Source organism: Rhodnius prolixus, unplaced genomic scaffold (genome assembly GCF_049639745.1).
Source record: "Rhodnius prolixus isolate KJV_2025 unplaced genomic scaffold, Rpr scaffold_5, whole genome shotgun sequence".
Classification (NCBI taxonomy): domain Eukaryota; kingdom Metazoa; phylum Arthropoda; class Insecta; order Hemiptera; family Reduviidae; genus Rhodnius; species Rhodnius prolixus.
The window spans coordinates 26,251,810-26,266,423 of NW_027411624.1; the positions used below are offsets into that span (position 1 = coordinate 26,251,810).

The 14,614-nt window shown below is 36.5% G+C and overlaps 1 protein-coding gene and 2 long non-coding RNA genes across 14 annotated transcripts in view; 2 read left to right on the forward strand and 1 right to left on the reverse strand.

The window, feature by feature from the left end:
- The window catches only part of LOC141457897 (uncharacterized), a 37,399-nt gene extending 36,791 nt beyond the window's left edge, over positions 1-608 (forward strand). For all 10 annotated transcript variants that reach the window (XR_012460596.1, XR_012460598.1, XR_012460601.1 and 7 more), the window contains one exon: positions 1-608. This is a non-coding gene — a long non-coding RNA (uncharacterized lncRNA).
- Positions 114-7,289, reverse strand: LOC141457888 (uncharacterized). 2 transcript variants are annotated; one of them, XM_074135261.1, is made up of 5 exons: positions 7,142-7,289; positions 3,995-4,206; positions 2,978-3,473; positions 1,215-2,516; positions 114-639 (listed from the first exon to the last, which is right to left on the reverse strand). In XM_074135261.1, exons 1-4 carry the CDS (start codon positions 7,227-7,229, stop codon positions 1,258-1,260), a joined length of 2,055 nt encoding a protein of 684 aa, XP_073991362.1. In that variant the 5' UTR covers positions 7,230-7,289; the 3' UTR covers positions 114-639; positions 1,215-1,257. The 2 variants fall into 2 exon arrangements, with proteins under 2 accessions (XP_073991362.1, XP_073991361.1); XM_074135260.1 differs by having other exon boundaries at positions 114-2,516.
- The window catches only part of LOC141457899 (uncharacterized), a 14,531-nt gene continuing 5,498 nt past the window's right edge, over positions 5,582-14,614 (forward strand). For both annotated transcript variants that reach the window (XR_012460606.1, XR_012460607.1), the window contains exons 1-4: positions 5,582-5,931; positions 6,344-6,434; positions 8,367-8,534; positions 13,331-13,517. This is a non-coding gene — a long non-coding RNA (uncharacterized lncRNA). The remainder of the gene's footprint in view (positions 5,932-6,343; positions 6,435-8,366; positions 8,535-13,330; positions 13,518-14,614) is intronic.

The following is a 14,614-nucleotide window of genomic DNA, read 5'->3' on the forward strand; positions in this document are numbered from 1 at the left end:
GTTGATCTGATGCCGAATATTCAAGAACTGACCTGTAAAAAAACTTGATAACCGCAATAGCTGAAATGTTTTTGCATTTTCCTAGGTAAATAGAAAATTCTTTTACAAACGAGTCAATGCTGAACTCATAAAAATATATATTATACTTAAAAACAAAAAAAATACATCAAGGTCATTAACTTTCTAAATAATGTACATAATAATCTCTAAATTTATAAATAATATTTTAATGAGAACTTCATTTTTATGATTTTTCTCATCATTTCAACTTAGTAATTACTAACTTACAAAACTAAGATTTGATCACAAACACTGACATAGTAAATACACGCTTATGCTTGTACATATTTTTACAAAAATCATTACTCTGGGAGTTAGTTTTTGTTCAATATATTATAATTATTTTGTTTATATTAACTGATCACTTTTTATGTCCGTTAGTTTCACAAGAACCTTCGCTGTAAAATATCTAATAATATTCACCGGGTGCACATCATATCTTAACATTATGAGGTGAGGATATTTTTTTTTTGCATCCGGCTGAAGAAAGTTTTTAAAAATATTTAAAAGATGGCACACTTATGTATGTATAGCTTCCCATCCTAAAGGAGCTTGATGGAGGAGGACACAATTAGTACTCTGAAACACAGACCGACCATAAAGATTTTTTTGGAAAAAATTTATTTTCTCTGGCCTTAATGAACCTCATCATACTTTTTTAAAAGGTACTGTATAAGGACTGAATGACAGTAACATGTCTATTTTTTAAATTATACCTTAAAATAATTATCATTACTGCAAATTTAAATTTCAAGCATGATCCACTTTACTTGTGATAATAGGACAATTGTTTATCAAGAAGTTTATCAACAAATAATCTAGTTTAACAGCACATATGTCATACTAGATAAGCTCTCATGTTTATTGTATTTATTTGTTTTAAGTTGAGGTGGAGATGATGGGCAGATTTGAGAGATGGATATTCGAATGATACGAGGCAATGGAAGGAACAACTGATTTGAGGCAACTCTTAAGGGGAAACGCTGGTAAGTAAAAGTAAGTTTTAAAGTAGATTTCCGTAGATCAGTGGTGGAGAAGTTGCTTTGAATGTTGTTTGAGAAATTTAACAGTTATTGGGACTTCCATGATTACATTAGGCATCTCTTGTTTATTAACTGAACTTATTCTTAGATTAGCAAATGACTAATACTTACTGCTTTTTTATTCTAGAAATAAGTGTTGATTCTCCGCTTGAACTTAACGGCCATACCCGATCTTTTTACCGCCTCCGCTGCCTCCTCCACAGCCACCACCTTCACCACAACTTCCACCACCTTTTGAACCTCCAAAACTACCAGCCGAGGCTGATGCTGTTGCTGAAGCATGACTACTGCTTCCGCTACCTCCGAATCCACCACCTCCGTGAGAAGTTCCTCCTCCATGACCACCACCAAGACCACTTCCTCCTCCAAGCCCACCATCTCCTCCAAAACCGCTACTACCACCTCCAAGACCACCGCCGCCACCACCTCCATGACCTAAACCTCCTCCAAGTCCGCCACTGCCACCGTGACTGCTCCCAAAACCACTGCCTCCGTGACTGCCGCCAAAACCACTTCCACCTCCAAGCCCTCCAGCACCTCCATGACTACCGCCAAAACCGCTATCACCACCTTGACCACCACCGATATCACTTCCTCCTCCCAGGCCGCCACCAGCACCAAGTCCTCCACCTCCTCCATGTGCACTGCCACCTCCTAGACCACCGCTTCCTCCGTGTCCACTGCCGCCTCCAAAACCACCACTTCCTCCGTGACTACTGCCACCTCCATAACCACCACTAAGACCACTGCTTCCTCCATGACCACCACCAAGACCACCACTTCCTCCTCCATGACCTCCGCCAAGACCACCACTTCCTCCTCCATGACCACCGCCAATACCACCACTTCCTCCTCCATGACCACCGCCAAGACCACCACTTCCTCCTCCATGACCACCGCCAAGACCACCACTTCCTCCTCCATGTCCACTACCAAAACCACCATTTCCTCCTCCGTGACCACCGCCAAGACCACCACTTCCTCCTCCGTGACCACCGCCAAGACCACTTCCTCCTCCGTGACCACCGCCAAGACCACTTCCTCCTCCAAGGCCACCTCCTACACCACTTCCTCCTCCATGACCACCTCCAAGACCACTTCCTCCGCCATGACCACCTCCAAGACCACTTCCTCCGCCGTGACTACCGCTATGACCACTTCCTCCTCCTAATCCACCATTAAATCCGTAGCCACTGCCAAAACTACTGTCGCCTCCAAGTCCGCCACCTCCTCCATGGCTTCCACCTCCTCCCTGACCACCTCCACCTAGACTTCCACCTCCTCCGTGACCTCCACCTCCTCCATGACTTCCACCTCCTCCGTGACCTCCACCTCCTCCTTGACCTATTCCTTCTCCTAGTCCGCCACTTCCACCTCCATGGCCTCCACCTCCTCCAAGGTTTCCACCGCCACCTAAATCATTAAAACTTATTTGAAGTATGTGTAAACAATTGAAAATTATTATTTATGACTGGTGTTAAGTGGTAGAAATACCCAATATAGTTCTGGATTAACTAAACGATCGGATGTTTTATTACACAAGAGTCGTAAAATCTCTTTACTTTCTTGTTTTGTGTATACATTTTTTCCTGTTTAAGTTTATTTAAAAAAGTGTAGAAACAGAATAAGATTGTTTAACAAGCTGAGGTACTTACTTCTCTGCAGGGAACAAAGAGAAGAAACATTTTGGGGACTATTTCCTATTTTAAGGGGAAGCTATTAAGTTTTGCATTTATATACTAATCTTAAAATATGTGTCATTAAAATTGCTTACACATTCATCTTTTTCTGTTTGTTTGCTAACCGTAAAGAAATTTATACACATCAGCTGTATCACTAACTTCATTAATATCATTTTTGAAAGTTGTAATTACCTCCAGCTCCTATTAAACTGCCACTGTGCGCGCCGCCCAAACCGCCTCCGTATCCGCTTCCACCACCACCTCCACCGCCTCCTCCAAATCCACTACCTCCGCCGAATCCGCTACCTCCAGATCCTCCATGGAGCTTACCTCCTCCGCCACCTCCGCCTCCTCCACAACCGCCAGGACCACAGCCACCACCTCCGAATCCTCCGCCTGGTTTATTAATTCCACAGCCGCCAGGCCCACAGCCACCGCCACCGAATCCACCATCGCCTCCAAATCCGCCACCTGGTTTTCCAATTCCACCTCCACATCCTCCTCCGCCACAGCCGCCAGCTCCTATTCCATCCCCTCCAAATCCACCTCCACCTTGTCCGAATTTTCCGCCCGAGCTAAAACTGCTAGAAGAAGCTGAGGCAGATGAAGAAGCATGACTACTTGAACCGCCTCCCCCAAAGCCGTAGCCTCTCTTTTCTCTGACTAGTACTTCCTGTTCTTCTGTTTTCTAAAATATTATTGAAAACTTTAATAAACAGAAATGTTTTCAGAGAGCTTATTTAGTAGAATTTTCAAGAAACATTTTTAGGTTTGGAACATTTGGATACTTTTTCAGATTTTGTTATTATGGATTTTTCAAATTTTGTTTTATATTTAAAGGTTTTTTTCAGGTGGTTTTTTACCTTCGAATATAACGGTTGTTCTATTTTAACAGGAGCAAAAAATTCGACGTTTCTTCGGTATCCGTCTATTGGAGGGGAGACCAAAACGTTCTGTCAATAAAGTTTTTATTTTTAATAAGTTCCTGTTCTTTATTGTTCCTTGCCACTTTTGGATAACCATGAAATTTCACCTATGGCTACGTACTAAACAACTTAAATGTGATCAGTGGTACTTTTCCTTCTTTTAGAAAATATCAATACTTAAATAAGCATTAATAAAAACATAAATCATTTTTGATGTGTCCAGTTTAAATGATTTTTTTTTTTGTATTAGCCAATAAATAGTTTTGATTAAAAATATATTTACTTTCTCTTCATCAGGTGACAGGACAGGTCGGAAGGCCCTTACAAATATTACATCTACGGGTTTTTCATCCGGTTTGTTTTTATTTCTCAATCCGAGAATATCAATGAGCAGGACTACTGGAGTTCCTCTTGTTACTGAAGAACCATCGTCAGCCGGGTCACTGAGCTCTACATCGGTGTTTGGATCTTGGGTTACACCATTATCATTTTCGACTGAAACAAGTAATATAGTTATTGTTATTGTACGTGATTGTTCATTTAGATACCCCAATTATGATATGAACTAACAAGGTCAATACCTACATTTACAAATTGTACAAAAATAATGATAATTATTTTGTTTTAAAAGACCCGGAAGGAAGTACTTGTTCATAAACTAAACTATATATTTTCATATTTACGGGAATCCGTACTTTCTCAGAAAGATATCGACCAGTTCTCTGTCCAGTGATGAACATATTATCATATATAAACATATTTTTCGATATTGTCTGCATTGGGGAATACTGAATGCAAGCCGGTTGTTCACATTCGGACGATATCTTGGGTTGACTTACTATATAGTAAGCAATGAGAAATTGTGATAATGTAACGAGATCAGTACATGTTCAGAGCGGTGAATCTTTTATAGAACCATATAATTCTAATTAATAAACAGTTTTTAGTTAGTTTAAATAGCTGTCATAATTTCTTACTATTTCTTTTTTGCATATTTTGTAATTGCTTCTATATTAAATTTATAAATTTAAGAATCTTAAATTACCCTATTGAAAATTATTTATTTGAAAGATTTTATGGAACGATGTACTTCAAACGACCTTCCTCAAACAAATTACGTGGCGATCATGATCTGTGGTAGTTTGTCAAGGTTATTCTCTGCATCTTCGGGTTAGTTAACATATTATGTCACAATTGCATTATTTCTGATTCGTGATTTAAACCACTGATTCATGTATTTACTTTTTTTTAGTTCCGCTTAAAAATTTCCAATGTTTATAAAAATTTATTTGTTTTTGAAAACAAAAGTATTGTTTAAGGCATTGTTCATCAGACTACTTTGTAATTGAAAATTGTATTCTCTTACTAAATAAATTCTTAGCTTAAAGGATATTCATTTCCCAATCTTTCTGTGGTTCTTATGACCCCTGAGAATATCTCAGCTTTTTACAATACCTCCAAAGACACCATTAGAATGTTCTCTAATGAGTTAGAATGCATTTTTGTTATATAAAAAGCTTTTTCAGATGTTTATGAGGAATTTGTTTGCTTCTTATGTTCACTTGTGATCTTTTCTGATTAAATCTACCTAGAAAGGACTTGCCTATATCATTCCTGGGCTGGTTATCCTCAACATTGCACATTTGGCTTCCTTCTTTTCTACCAATTAAATGTCTTAAACAAACCTAACGATGTGTCCGGCGTGTATATAAATTTATGCAGTCGTTTTAAAATTTAAATGCAAGAGTAATAACACAATTATGCCTAAAGTACCCACAGATTCATTGAGATTTTGTTTTCATTCAAGGCAAGTCATCATCTGAGAACATTAAAGCCCGTAGCCCATCTCAGTGCACTTCAGGCCTCCGGACTTAGTTCTCTCGTTGCAGACAATATTTTCCATCAGCAGTATGGGAGTGAAAATCTAAGGGTCTACACCTTTTTTTTTGAACTCGGGATCTCCGTTTGGTAATAGTTACCACTAAGCTAATGGATATTCCCTAGCAATTTTCTTGTCAGTTTTAAGGATATTAAATTTTCTAAAATAAATTTATTGTCTTTTTCTGGGATGTAGAGAAAACAGTGATGAGAAATTCTTGTGGCTTTCTCTTTTTTTTCTCTTTTGGGCTAGAAACGGTTGTTGACCTGTGAAGAGGTTGTTGCACCTTTCTTAGCCAGATAGTCGGTCATCTTTCTACTTATCCAAGTCACGAAAATCAGGTTAGTGTTTAAAGATTAATTACGTTTTTCTAAGTAAAAATTTCCCTTTAATTTTATTAAATTTTCCTGGTGAAATTTAAACGTTAATAGTAAATTTGATAATAAAAGCAGAGAAATGAAAATTTATAGTTGTTGCTGTTTCTTTACTAATCCATTATCAACAGTTTGCAACAAAACAATAGGCTTTTTTATTAGTTGATATATTTGAAATTTTGGTTTAATTGTTTAATGGGCAATTAATTTAAACAAAAAATTGTCCGCAGTATGATATCTCCTTCAACGCGGTTGATTATTTTGTAAAGGGGAAGTTTTCAAGAGTTAGAAATTTGTAAAAATTAATTAGCTATATTGCTAATATGATTACTAATTATAAAAAAAAAAAACAACTACCTAAAATAATAAGTTGTTTCAGATTTTATGAAAATCTTTAAAAAATGGATAACCATTCAGAAAAATTTTTGAACCTCCAGTGACGAGGTGAAGCCGAAATCGTGTTTCATGTGGTAAAAACAAAATTATTGATCAAAACATTTTTAAAATAGTTTTACAAGTTTTTGTAATTATTATTCATTTATTTATTTATTTTTATGATTTAAGGAGCGTCAACATCTAAGGTTATTGGCGCCCGGAGCTTTTTTCAGTGCACTGCCGGCCTCCGGTCAGTGTTCTTTCGTTATAGACAACATTGTCCATCACCGGACAGTGAGCTGTAAGAAGCTCCTAGGAAGAGAAAATGTAAGGGTCAGCAGCTGGATTCGAACCCGGGACCTCCGCGTGGGAGTCCAGTACGCTAACCGCATAGCTAATCCCTTCCCTCCCTCTTATTATTATTATTATTATTACAATATTTCCTATTTCAAATATATACTGAAGTTTTTAAAAATTAAGGCTTAGTAACGATGTAAACGAACTACGATTTTGAGAGAGAAAAAAAAAAGCAGTTATAATAAATTTAACATTTTAAATTTGATGGGCAAAGCGACTTTTAAATCAAATTGTGTTGGAAGATTGGGATAACTAGCCTACTTTTATACTTATAAAACTGTTCATTGAAAATCTAATTCGTTATTAAATTATTATTAGAAAATGTATTTCCAATCTTTCCAATGTAATTTAGCTGACAATTAATAATTAAAAATGCACTGATTACAGTTAAACATTAATTATTAAAATACCATGAGTTCAAATTAAAGAAATTAGGGTAACTAACCATTGTCCGGTGACGAGTGGGCAGAAAATATGATAAAGCCCAGAGCCACCACCAGGTGCAGCACCGCGTCAGTTCTACACCACCTCATATCTGATGGCTTGTACAGTTTGCATTGCAGATTTTATACCCAGCCGTCGGGGAATCACCTCCCAGATATGGACCCCTCTTTCCCAAATAAAATAAAAAAATAATAACTCCCTCCAATATATATTATAATAATTGATATCTGCAAGTAACAATACTTAGTTTTGTGGTTTCTTTAGTTTTATTTTTGATCGTGTTTAACAAAAGGCAATACCCATTCATGTACAGCTTGAATATCTCCTGAATTCTAATTATAATTCAACAAGCAATTATATATTGGAAAATTTAATCAAACATTAACAAACGTGCCAATAAAGTATTTCTACTTTTTGTTGGGTCTACAGGTCTTATTATTATTTCACATTTTTGACAATTTGTATTATAAACGTTAAATTTATATCTAGCCTAAACATTTATGCTCTGCATTATCTATAAATTACATTTTTGTGGAATGTCAACAATCTCTTCGTAGAACTTCTTTTAAGACCGTACTAACAATTTTTACATTTTTATTTATATTCTATCGCATCCTTGACACAACCGTTTTTAAAGGATTTGGGCCTCGTCCAGTCATTTCTGTCTTAAGCCTTTATTTTGAACCGTTAAATACTAATAATTTGTGGTCATCTTGGCCATTTTCCTGCTAATCCAAACGAGTTCTTTCTCTCTTTGAGCCTTAGAGTGTGCGCCGACGCTAGAGGAGCCCCTTAAGAAGTATATTTTTCTCCGTTCTCTCCACATAACTTCATCATTGGAGTCAATATTTTTTTTGCCACACCACTTCTTTTTACAAAGATGGGTCAAATACCTATATTAGGGTCTTCCTTTCTTACAATTCAAGTGGCCTTTCGCTCTCTATAATAATAGTTTTGTATACTAAATCTTGGTGGCAGTGAACAAAGACTTAACAGTCGAGCAATTGTCCAAGATGTTGATTTTCCAAGAACTAGATTTTCCCAGACCTCCAGAGTAAAAGTTACATGGAGCAATTTCGGATGAACTCGAAGGACACCCAACGTCTCCACCCAACGAAATTAAGCTCCCCGGGAAATTTTTCTTTTAACAGTTGTTGCTTATGTTAAAGGAAATTTTTTGAAAATTGATAATTAAATTTTGTTTTTTTGTTACTTGTGTAATTCAGAAAACAAAACATTAAGGCTCACTGATCGGCAGCCACCTGCAAAACTATCAGCTGATATGAGACTGGAAATGGCGTGCATAACAGACTAGTTTGGCCTTGACAATTTTTTTAATAATTTTGGTCATTATCCACTTGAAAGGAGAAGAAACTACTGTTTTCAGTTTGGAGGTACTCTTTTTTTCAATCATGTTTGTTAGAACAATCCTAGCACAATCAACTTAATATGAGAGAACTATCAACTTCACTTTTCGTCTTAAAAAATTGAAGAACTCATTAGTAGAATAAAAATATTTAGATCAACTCTTGGAATTAATTACCCATTAGAAAATGAATAAACATTACTTAACCTTTTAAAATCAATTTTAGGTAATTAATAGCTATAATAACTTATAAAATTATATTAATACATATTGAGAACTCTCTTCAAAGCAAGAGAAATAGATACGCTCTTGGTAGCGCCGCCCTACAGTTGCACGTTGTTGTGGCCAAATAATATTGTCCATGAATCTTTTTTCTCCCGTGATCCTCTTCATGAAGAATAGTAGATGAATTCATTCTGGAAAAAATCTGATCCCGCAATATTAATCTTCATGGCCACCTTTTCATTTGAGCCCCCCGCATACAGAATTATAATTGGTTAATTTATAACAAATCGCTCATTATTTGAAGGACTCAAATGATGGCTGGTTTGAAAGTAACTAGAAATGCACAGTGAAGAACATGATTATCCTCTACTTAGTTCAAGTGGTTTATTCTGCTGAAACTAACGATGAATTTCGGCGGACTGAAAATAGTCTTTATTCAATTCAGGCTCCTTGTAGACAGAAGAATATATTTTCAACATATTGGATATTTTAAACTGAACTTACAAACTAAAGAATTAAAATAAAATTCTTAAACAATACCCAATGAATCAGCAAATATATTTGCAAACCCTTCTTTTTTATCTTGCAATTCTGACGAGTTATATTCAGTTGTTTTATAGAATTTGAGACATTCGTCTCAGTTATTTTGAAATTGTTTTTGTGTAAAACTAATCAAATTTTAATACATAGACTACAGAATAATTTAATGTAGTTGTTAATTTGAGATTAAAATTGCCTAGGCTAAGTGGTTAACGAGTATAAATATTAGTTGTTTAGTATTTTTAATCAAAAAATGTTATTAATACTGCAGTTAAAAAATAGTAAATTCAATTCGACGTAGACGAGTTTCAGGCGAAATAATTCTTAACGATTAATTTTTAATTGTCACGAATTAATGAAAATAAAATGCTCATACTATTAACGGACAGGCGTTAGCTAATAAATTACATATTTCTTTACGAATAAAACAAAACAAAAAAATAAATGGTACTAAGAATTGATGTATCTTTAGAAGGCGTATTCTATACACGAATTCTTCTACAGGTCAGTTCACAGTAATAATATGTTCTGAGAACTCTATAAACAAAATATCTTGTGGAAGGACACGATTTACAACACTATTTATCTAATAATAAGTATTATAGTTGCTAAGTCCTGTAAGTAGTATTGGGGAATCCCTACCTTTCCAAACGTCGGCTCTGAACTTGCGCTTTATCATATAGTTTGATATTATCGTTAAATCTTATGCATTATTTCAGAAGTACCGTAGGCAAGAACCTGCTTGGATTCTAAACCTGTTGTTTTAGAATCAGGTTTTTGTTTAAGACATTTATTTTTAAGAGAAGGGTCTCAATCCTTCTTTTAAAATAGTTTTCTCTTACAGCATTTTTAAAATCACAGGTTTTCTTCTCACGTAGATAAGTTTATTATTATTATTATTATTATTATTTTTTTTTTTTTTTTTTTTTTTTTTTTTTTTTTTTTTTTTGGCGCATCAACAGCTGAGGTTATTAGCGCCCGGAGCTTTTTCCAGTGCACTGTCGGCCTCCGGACAGTGTTCTCCCGTTACAGATAACACTGTCCATCACCGGACAGTGAGCTGTAAGAAGCTCCTAGGAAGAGAAAATCTAAGGGTCAGCTGCTGGATTCGAACCCGGGACCTCCGCGTGGGAGTCCAGTATGCTAACCTCATAGCTAATCCCTTCCCTCTTTTAATTATTATTATTTTTATTATTATTATTTTTATTATTATTATTATTTTTATTATTATTATTTTTATTATTATTATTTTTATTATTATTATTTTTATTATTATTATTTTTATTATTATTATTTTTATTATTATTATTATTTTTATTATTATTATTATTTTTATTATTATTATTATTTATTATTATTATTTTTTTTTTTTTTTTTTATTCTGGGTTCTACTCTTGCGCTCCCAGGCCGCCGGACAGTACATTGGCCCGGGTCGGAGTAGCCTTCACGACCTGGCCAATGTAGGTGGCCCGCGAGCAAGCACCCGTCGAGTCCTGTTGAGCGTCATCCACTCCACTCTGCTTTATGGGGCGGAAGTGTGGGCGGATGCTCTCAATAAAAGGGCGTACAGAAGGAGGCTAGCCAGGGTTCAGAGGCTCGGTGCACTGCGGATTGCCTCGGCCTACCGCACTGTATCCGAGCCTGCAATAATGGTGATTGCTGGGGTTATCCCTATTGCCCTCTTAGCAGGAGAGCGTAAGAGGCTTTATGAGAGGAGGGCGGAAGGTAACAGGGAAGCCGTGTCCAGGGAGGAGCGCACCCAAACCGTCCTGGAATGGCAGGCTGCCTGGGTCGAGGAACCGCGTGGCCGATGGACCGCCAGGCTCATCAAAGATATAGGCATCTGGACGGGGCGGACGTTCGGAGAAGTGGACTTCTACCTTACCCAACTCTTGAGTGGGCATGGCCTTTTTAGAGCATACCTCAAGAGGATGGGTAAGGAGAGTCAAGAAGATTGCATATATTGTCCAGAAGTGAGAGACGACGCCTACCACACATTTTTTGTGTGTGAAAGGTGGGGTCGCCTCCGAAGAGATTTGGAGTCGATGGTCAGGCGGTTGACTCCTGAGGTGTTGGTGGAGGCGATGCTCTCTTGCAGAACTAATTGGTCGCTAGTGGCTGGTTTTGCAAGAGAAGTACTCGTCTCCAAAAAAAGAGACATGGAACACCATTTCGGCAGGGTCCCCTAAGTAGGGGCAGGATTGAGGCCTAGCCTGATGTAATGCTGACATCACAGTGAATCCAGGCTAGGTCCGGCAGTAGGGGGGGTGTTTTAGCCGGTAGGCCGCGAGGGAGTCCGGCACAGCGTGCGTAAGTAGCATTTCACCCCCTCTTAAAAAAAAAAAAAAAAAAAAAAAAAAAAAAAAAAAAAAATTATTTTTATTATTATTATTATTTTTATTATTATTATTTTTATTATTATTATTTTTATTATTATTATTTTTTTATTATTATTTTTTTATTATTATTTTTTTTATTATTATTATTTTTATTATTATTATTCTCCATTATTAATGCTTACGGCGGTTCCGGGGTGGACGTTATGCCTGAAGAGGAGGGGGTTTTTTAGGTGGTAGAGCCCCACACACCCAGACTTAATCTGGAAGGTGCCTGTGGCATTTTTCCCCCTCGGGGGGGGGAATTCTCCATTAACGCTTCCTGCTCCCCACTCTGCTGCCCAAGCTCAATCAGAACGTCACCTTTTTTTAAGTACGTCGCAAAGATTGCACAGACATACCGACCTCTTCTGGATTAATATATTCGCGAATCTTTTTAAGTACTCCCGCGAAAGTCTCTTCCATTGATTTGTTGGCCCAGGAACGTAAGATGGCTTACGATCTAAAGAAAGTCCTCGGAAGATCGGAGGCGAAGGTGGTGGCCAGGGATCACTCAATTCGGTCCTGACATCAGAGGTGGCGGACGGATACCCGAGGCAGATGGACTGCACGGCTCATTGGCAACCCTTCTGTGTGGGCCGGAAGAGAGCATGGCAAGGTCGACTACTACCTCACCCATTTTCTTACAAGGCACGGGTGTTTCACCTCGTACCTAGAATAGGATGGGGAAAGTGGAAGACCCGTCATGTATCTTCGGAGACTCTGACCTCGATGACGCCCGTCACACATTCTTTCTGTGTGATAGATGGGTGCCGGAGAGGGAGAGATTGGAACAAGAGATCGGGAGAATCACGCCCGAGAACATAGTAGGGATTATGCTCTCTCACAGAGACTGCTGGGACCGGGTGGTTACCTTTGTTAAGGTAATATTAAAAAGAAAGAAACAGGAGCTGGACTTCCGTCTGCTCCTGTCGGAAACTTTTGGTAAATTTTCGATTCTAGGTGCATTGCCAACTGTTTAGCCGTTTACAAAAGAAAAAGTAAGTAATGTTTCAAAGTCCACACGAAAGCATAGTCGTTGAAAGCGAAATATAACTAAACAATGTACCGAAGAAATAAAACAGTCCTTTTTAACAACACTCCTTTATACTATTTTAACGTGTGCTAAAGTCGAGCGTGGGGTTCCAGATGATCAAACCAATCATTGACTAAATCCACCTTCACTTTAAAAAGTGCGGTTTTCTTCAGAAATGCTAGTTGGGTGAAGACGATTAAGTTGGAACGTCAGAAGTTTGTAAAACCAAACTAGTGCAATGTATCCCAAAATACTTGTGGCTCTAACTGTCTCAGGCTGAATGCTGAACAATGACTATGCTCTTCTACTGAAACAAATATTGTTGTGTTTTCAACTCGCATTGGGGAAAACATTCAGCTTTACACCCGGCGTTAGAAGTGTAACTTCTGCCTCGTTTTCAAGTTTAATTTATTATTAGCTGGTCCAACATTTCTTTAATTTCAGATTTATTTGAATAATTATTTAAAAAAAAAAACTCAAAAATGTTAGAGCTGGAGCATTTACTCTCAGTTTTTGATACTGTAAAACAAATAATTTTTATTATTTTTTGCTTTTTATTAAATAATATAATAACTCATCGGTTGATCATGAATTAGCAAATTATGTTATGCCAATATTTGTTATAATAATAATAATATTTTTTTTTAGAAACTGAAAAATGGCTGCCACATGTGTGCGTTATCTGCGAATGTATAACATATTTCATACATGCAGTACTAAAACTGTACTTCAATCTAAAATCAGACGAATGGCTGGAAGTTGCAGAATCCGAGGCTTGCGGTGAAGCGGAAAGAGAATAATTTGAGTAGCAATGGCTAAGATTTTTATTGTGGAGGTAACAATTTTCTTTTTAGAGTATGGTAATGTGATTTGCTGTTTTAGAAAAAAAAGTATAGACTCCTTTTTTTATTTCTCAAGGGTGTAAATCAAAAGGGCCAAATCCAATCGAACCTCTGACTTATTTAGTTTCTGTTGGGTATACAATTAAAGGGATTGGTATTAAAAGATTAATAGTATTTCCGATTCGAAGTAGTAATAAGATTTAAAAAAAAAAAAAACGGTAATTCTACTTCGTAGTATGTAAATGTTTAATTACAAGAAAACTATTTATTAAAGATATAGTAACCTTGGATAGTAATTGCAATTATCATTTAAAAAAAAAACCAACAAAAATCTTTAAATAGGTTTTCTTGTATTTTCTTCAATTTTCATTATAAATTTCGACTTTAGTTAATATTTTCTCAAGTGAGAACTAAATATCAAATAACGGAGGGACAAGAGCCGAGCGTTTAGAGGAGCCGCGTCCTGCATCGCTAAGATGAAATATGGTGCTGTGTTCGATGATTCTCGGTTTGCCCGTGGATTTTATAAAAAACTTAGTGCGTAATTAAAGTAATGTTAGTTAGCTATTATTTTCCTTGCCCAAAATCTTACCGGAGTTGGATGTAAATCCGCTTAATTTAATTAATAGGCATTCTTTTCATTACTTAAAATCACATATGGCAGAGGAAACAGTTTCAGTACCTCCGTACAGTACTTTCTCAAACCTATAATTTTCATTTTTTATTAATTTACACTTTTACAAAAAGGATCTTTATAAAGTTTTTCAATCTTCTACTCAACTATCTCAATACGTAAATTAAAAACTATTACTAAAATACGAAAGTACGAATATTAGTAAAAATATTAAAGCACTGTTCTGAATGGGACGAAATACTTGTATTTCTTTCTCAAAGTTACCAGAGTTATTTTACTAGAAATTATCCTATTTTTCCCCGAAGGGTTCAATTTTTACCTTATGTGACTTACCCTTAAATTTACTCAAGGTGAAGTTATTGTTGGTCCCAACACATATATCAGGACCTGACTGCAGTCGTCCCAGTTCCACTTCAATTAAATGGCTAGTCATTCATTAAGCCGAATTCAATTTTT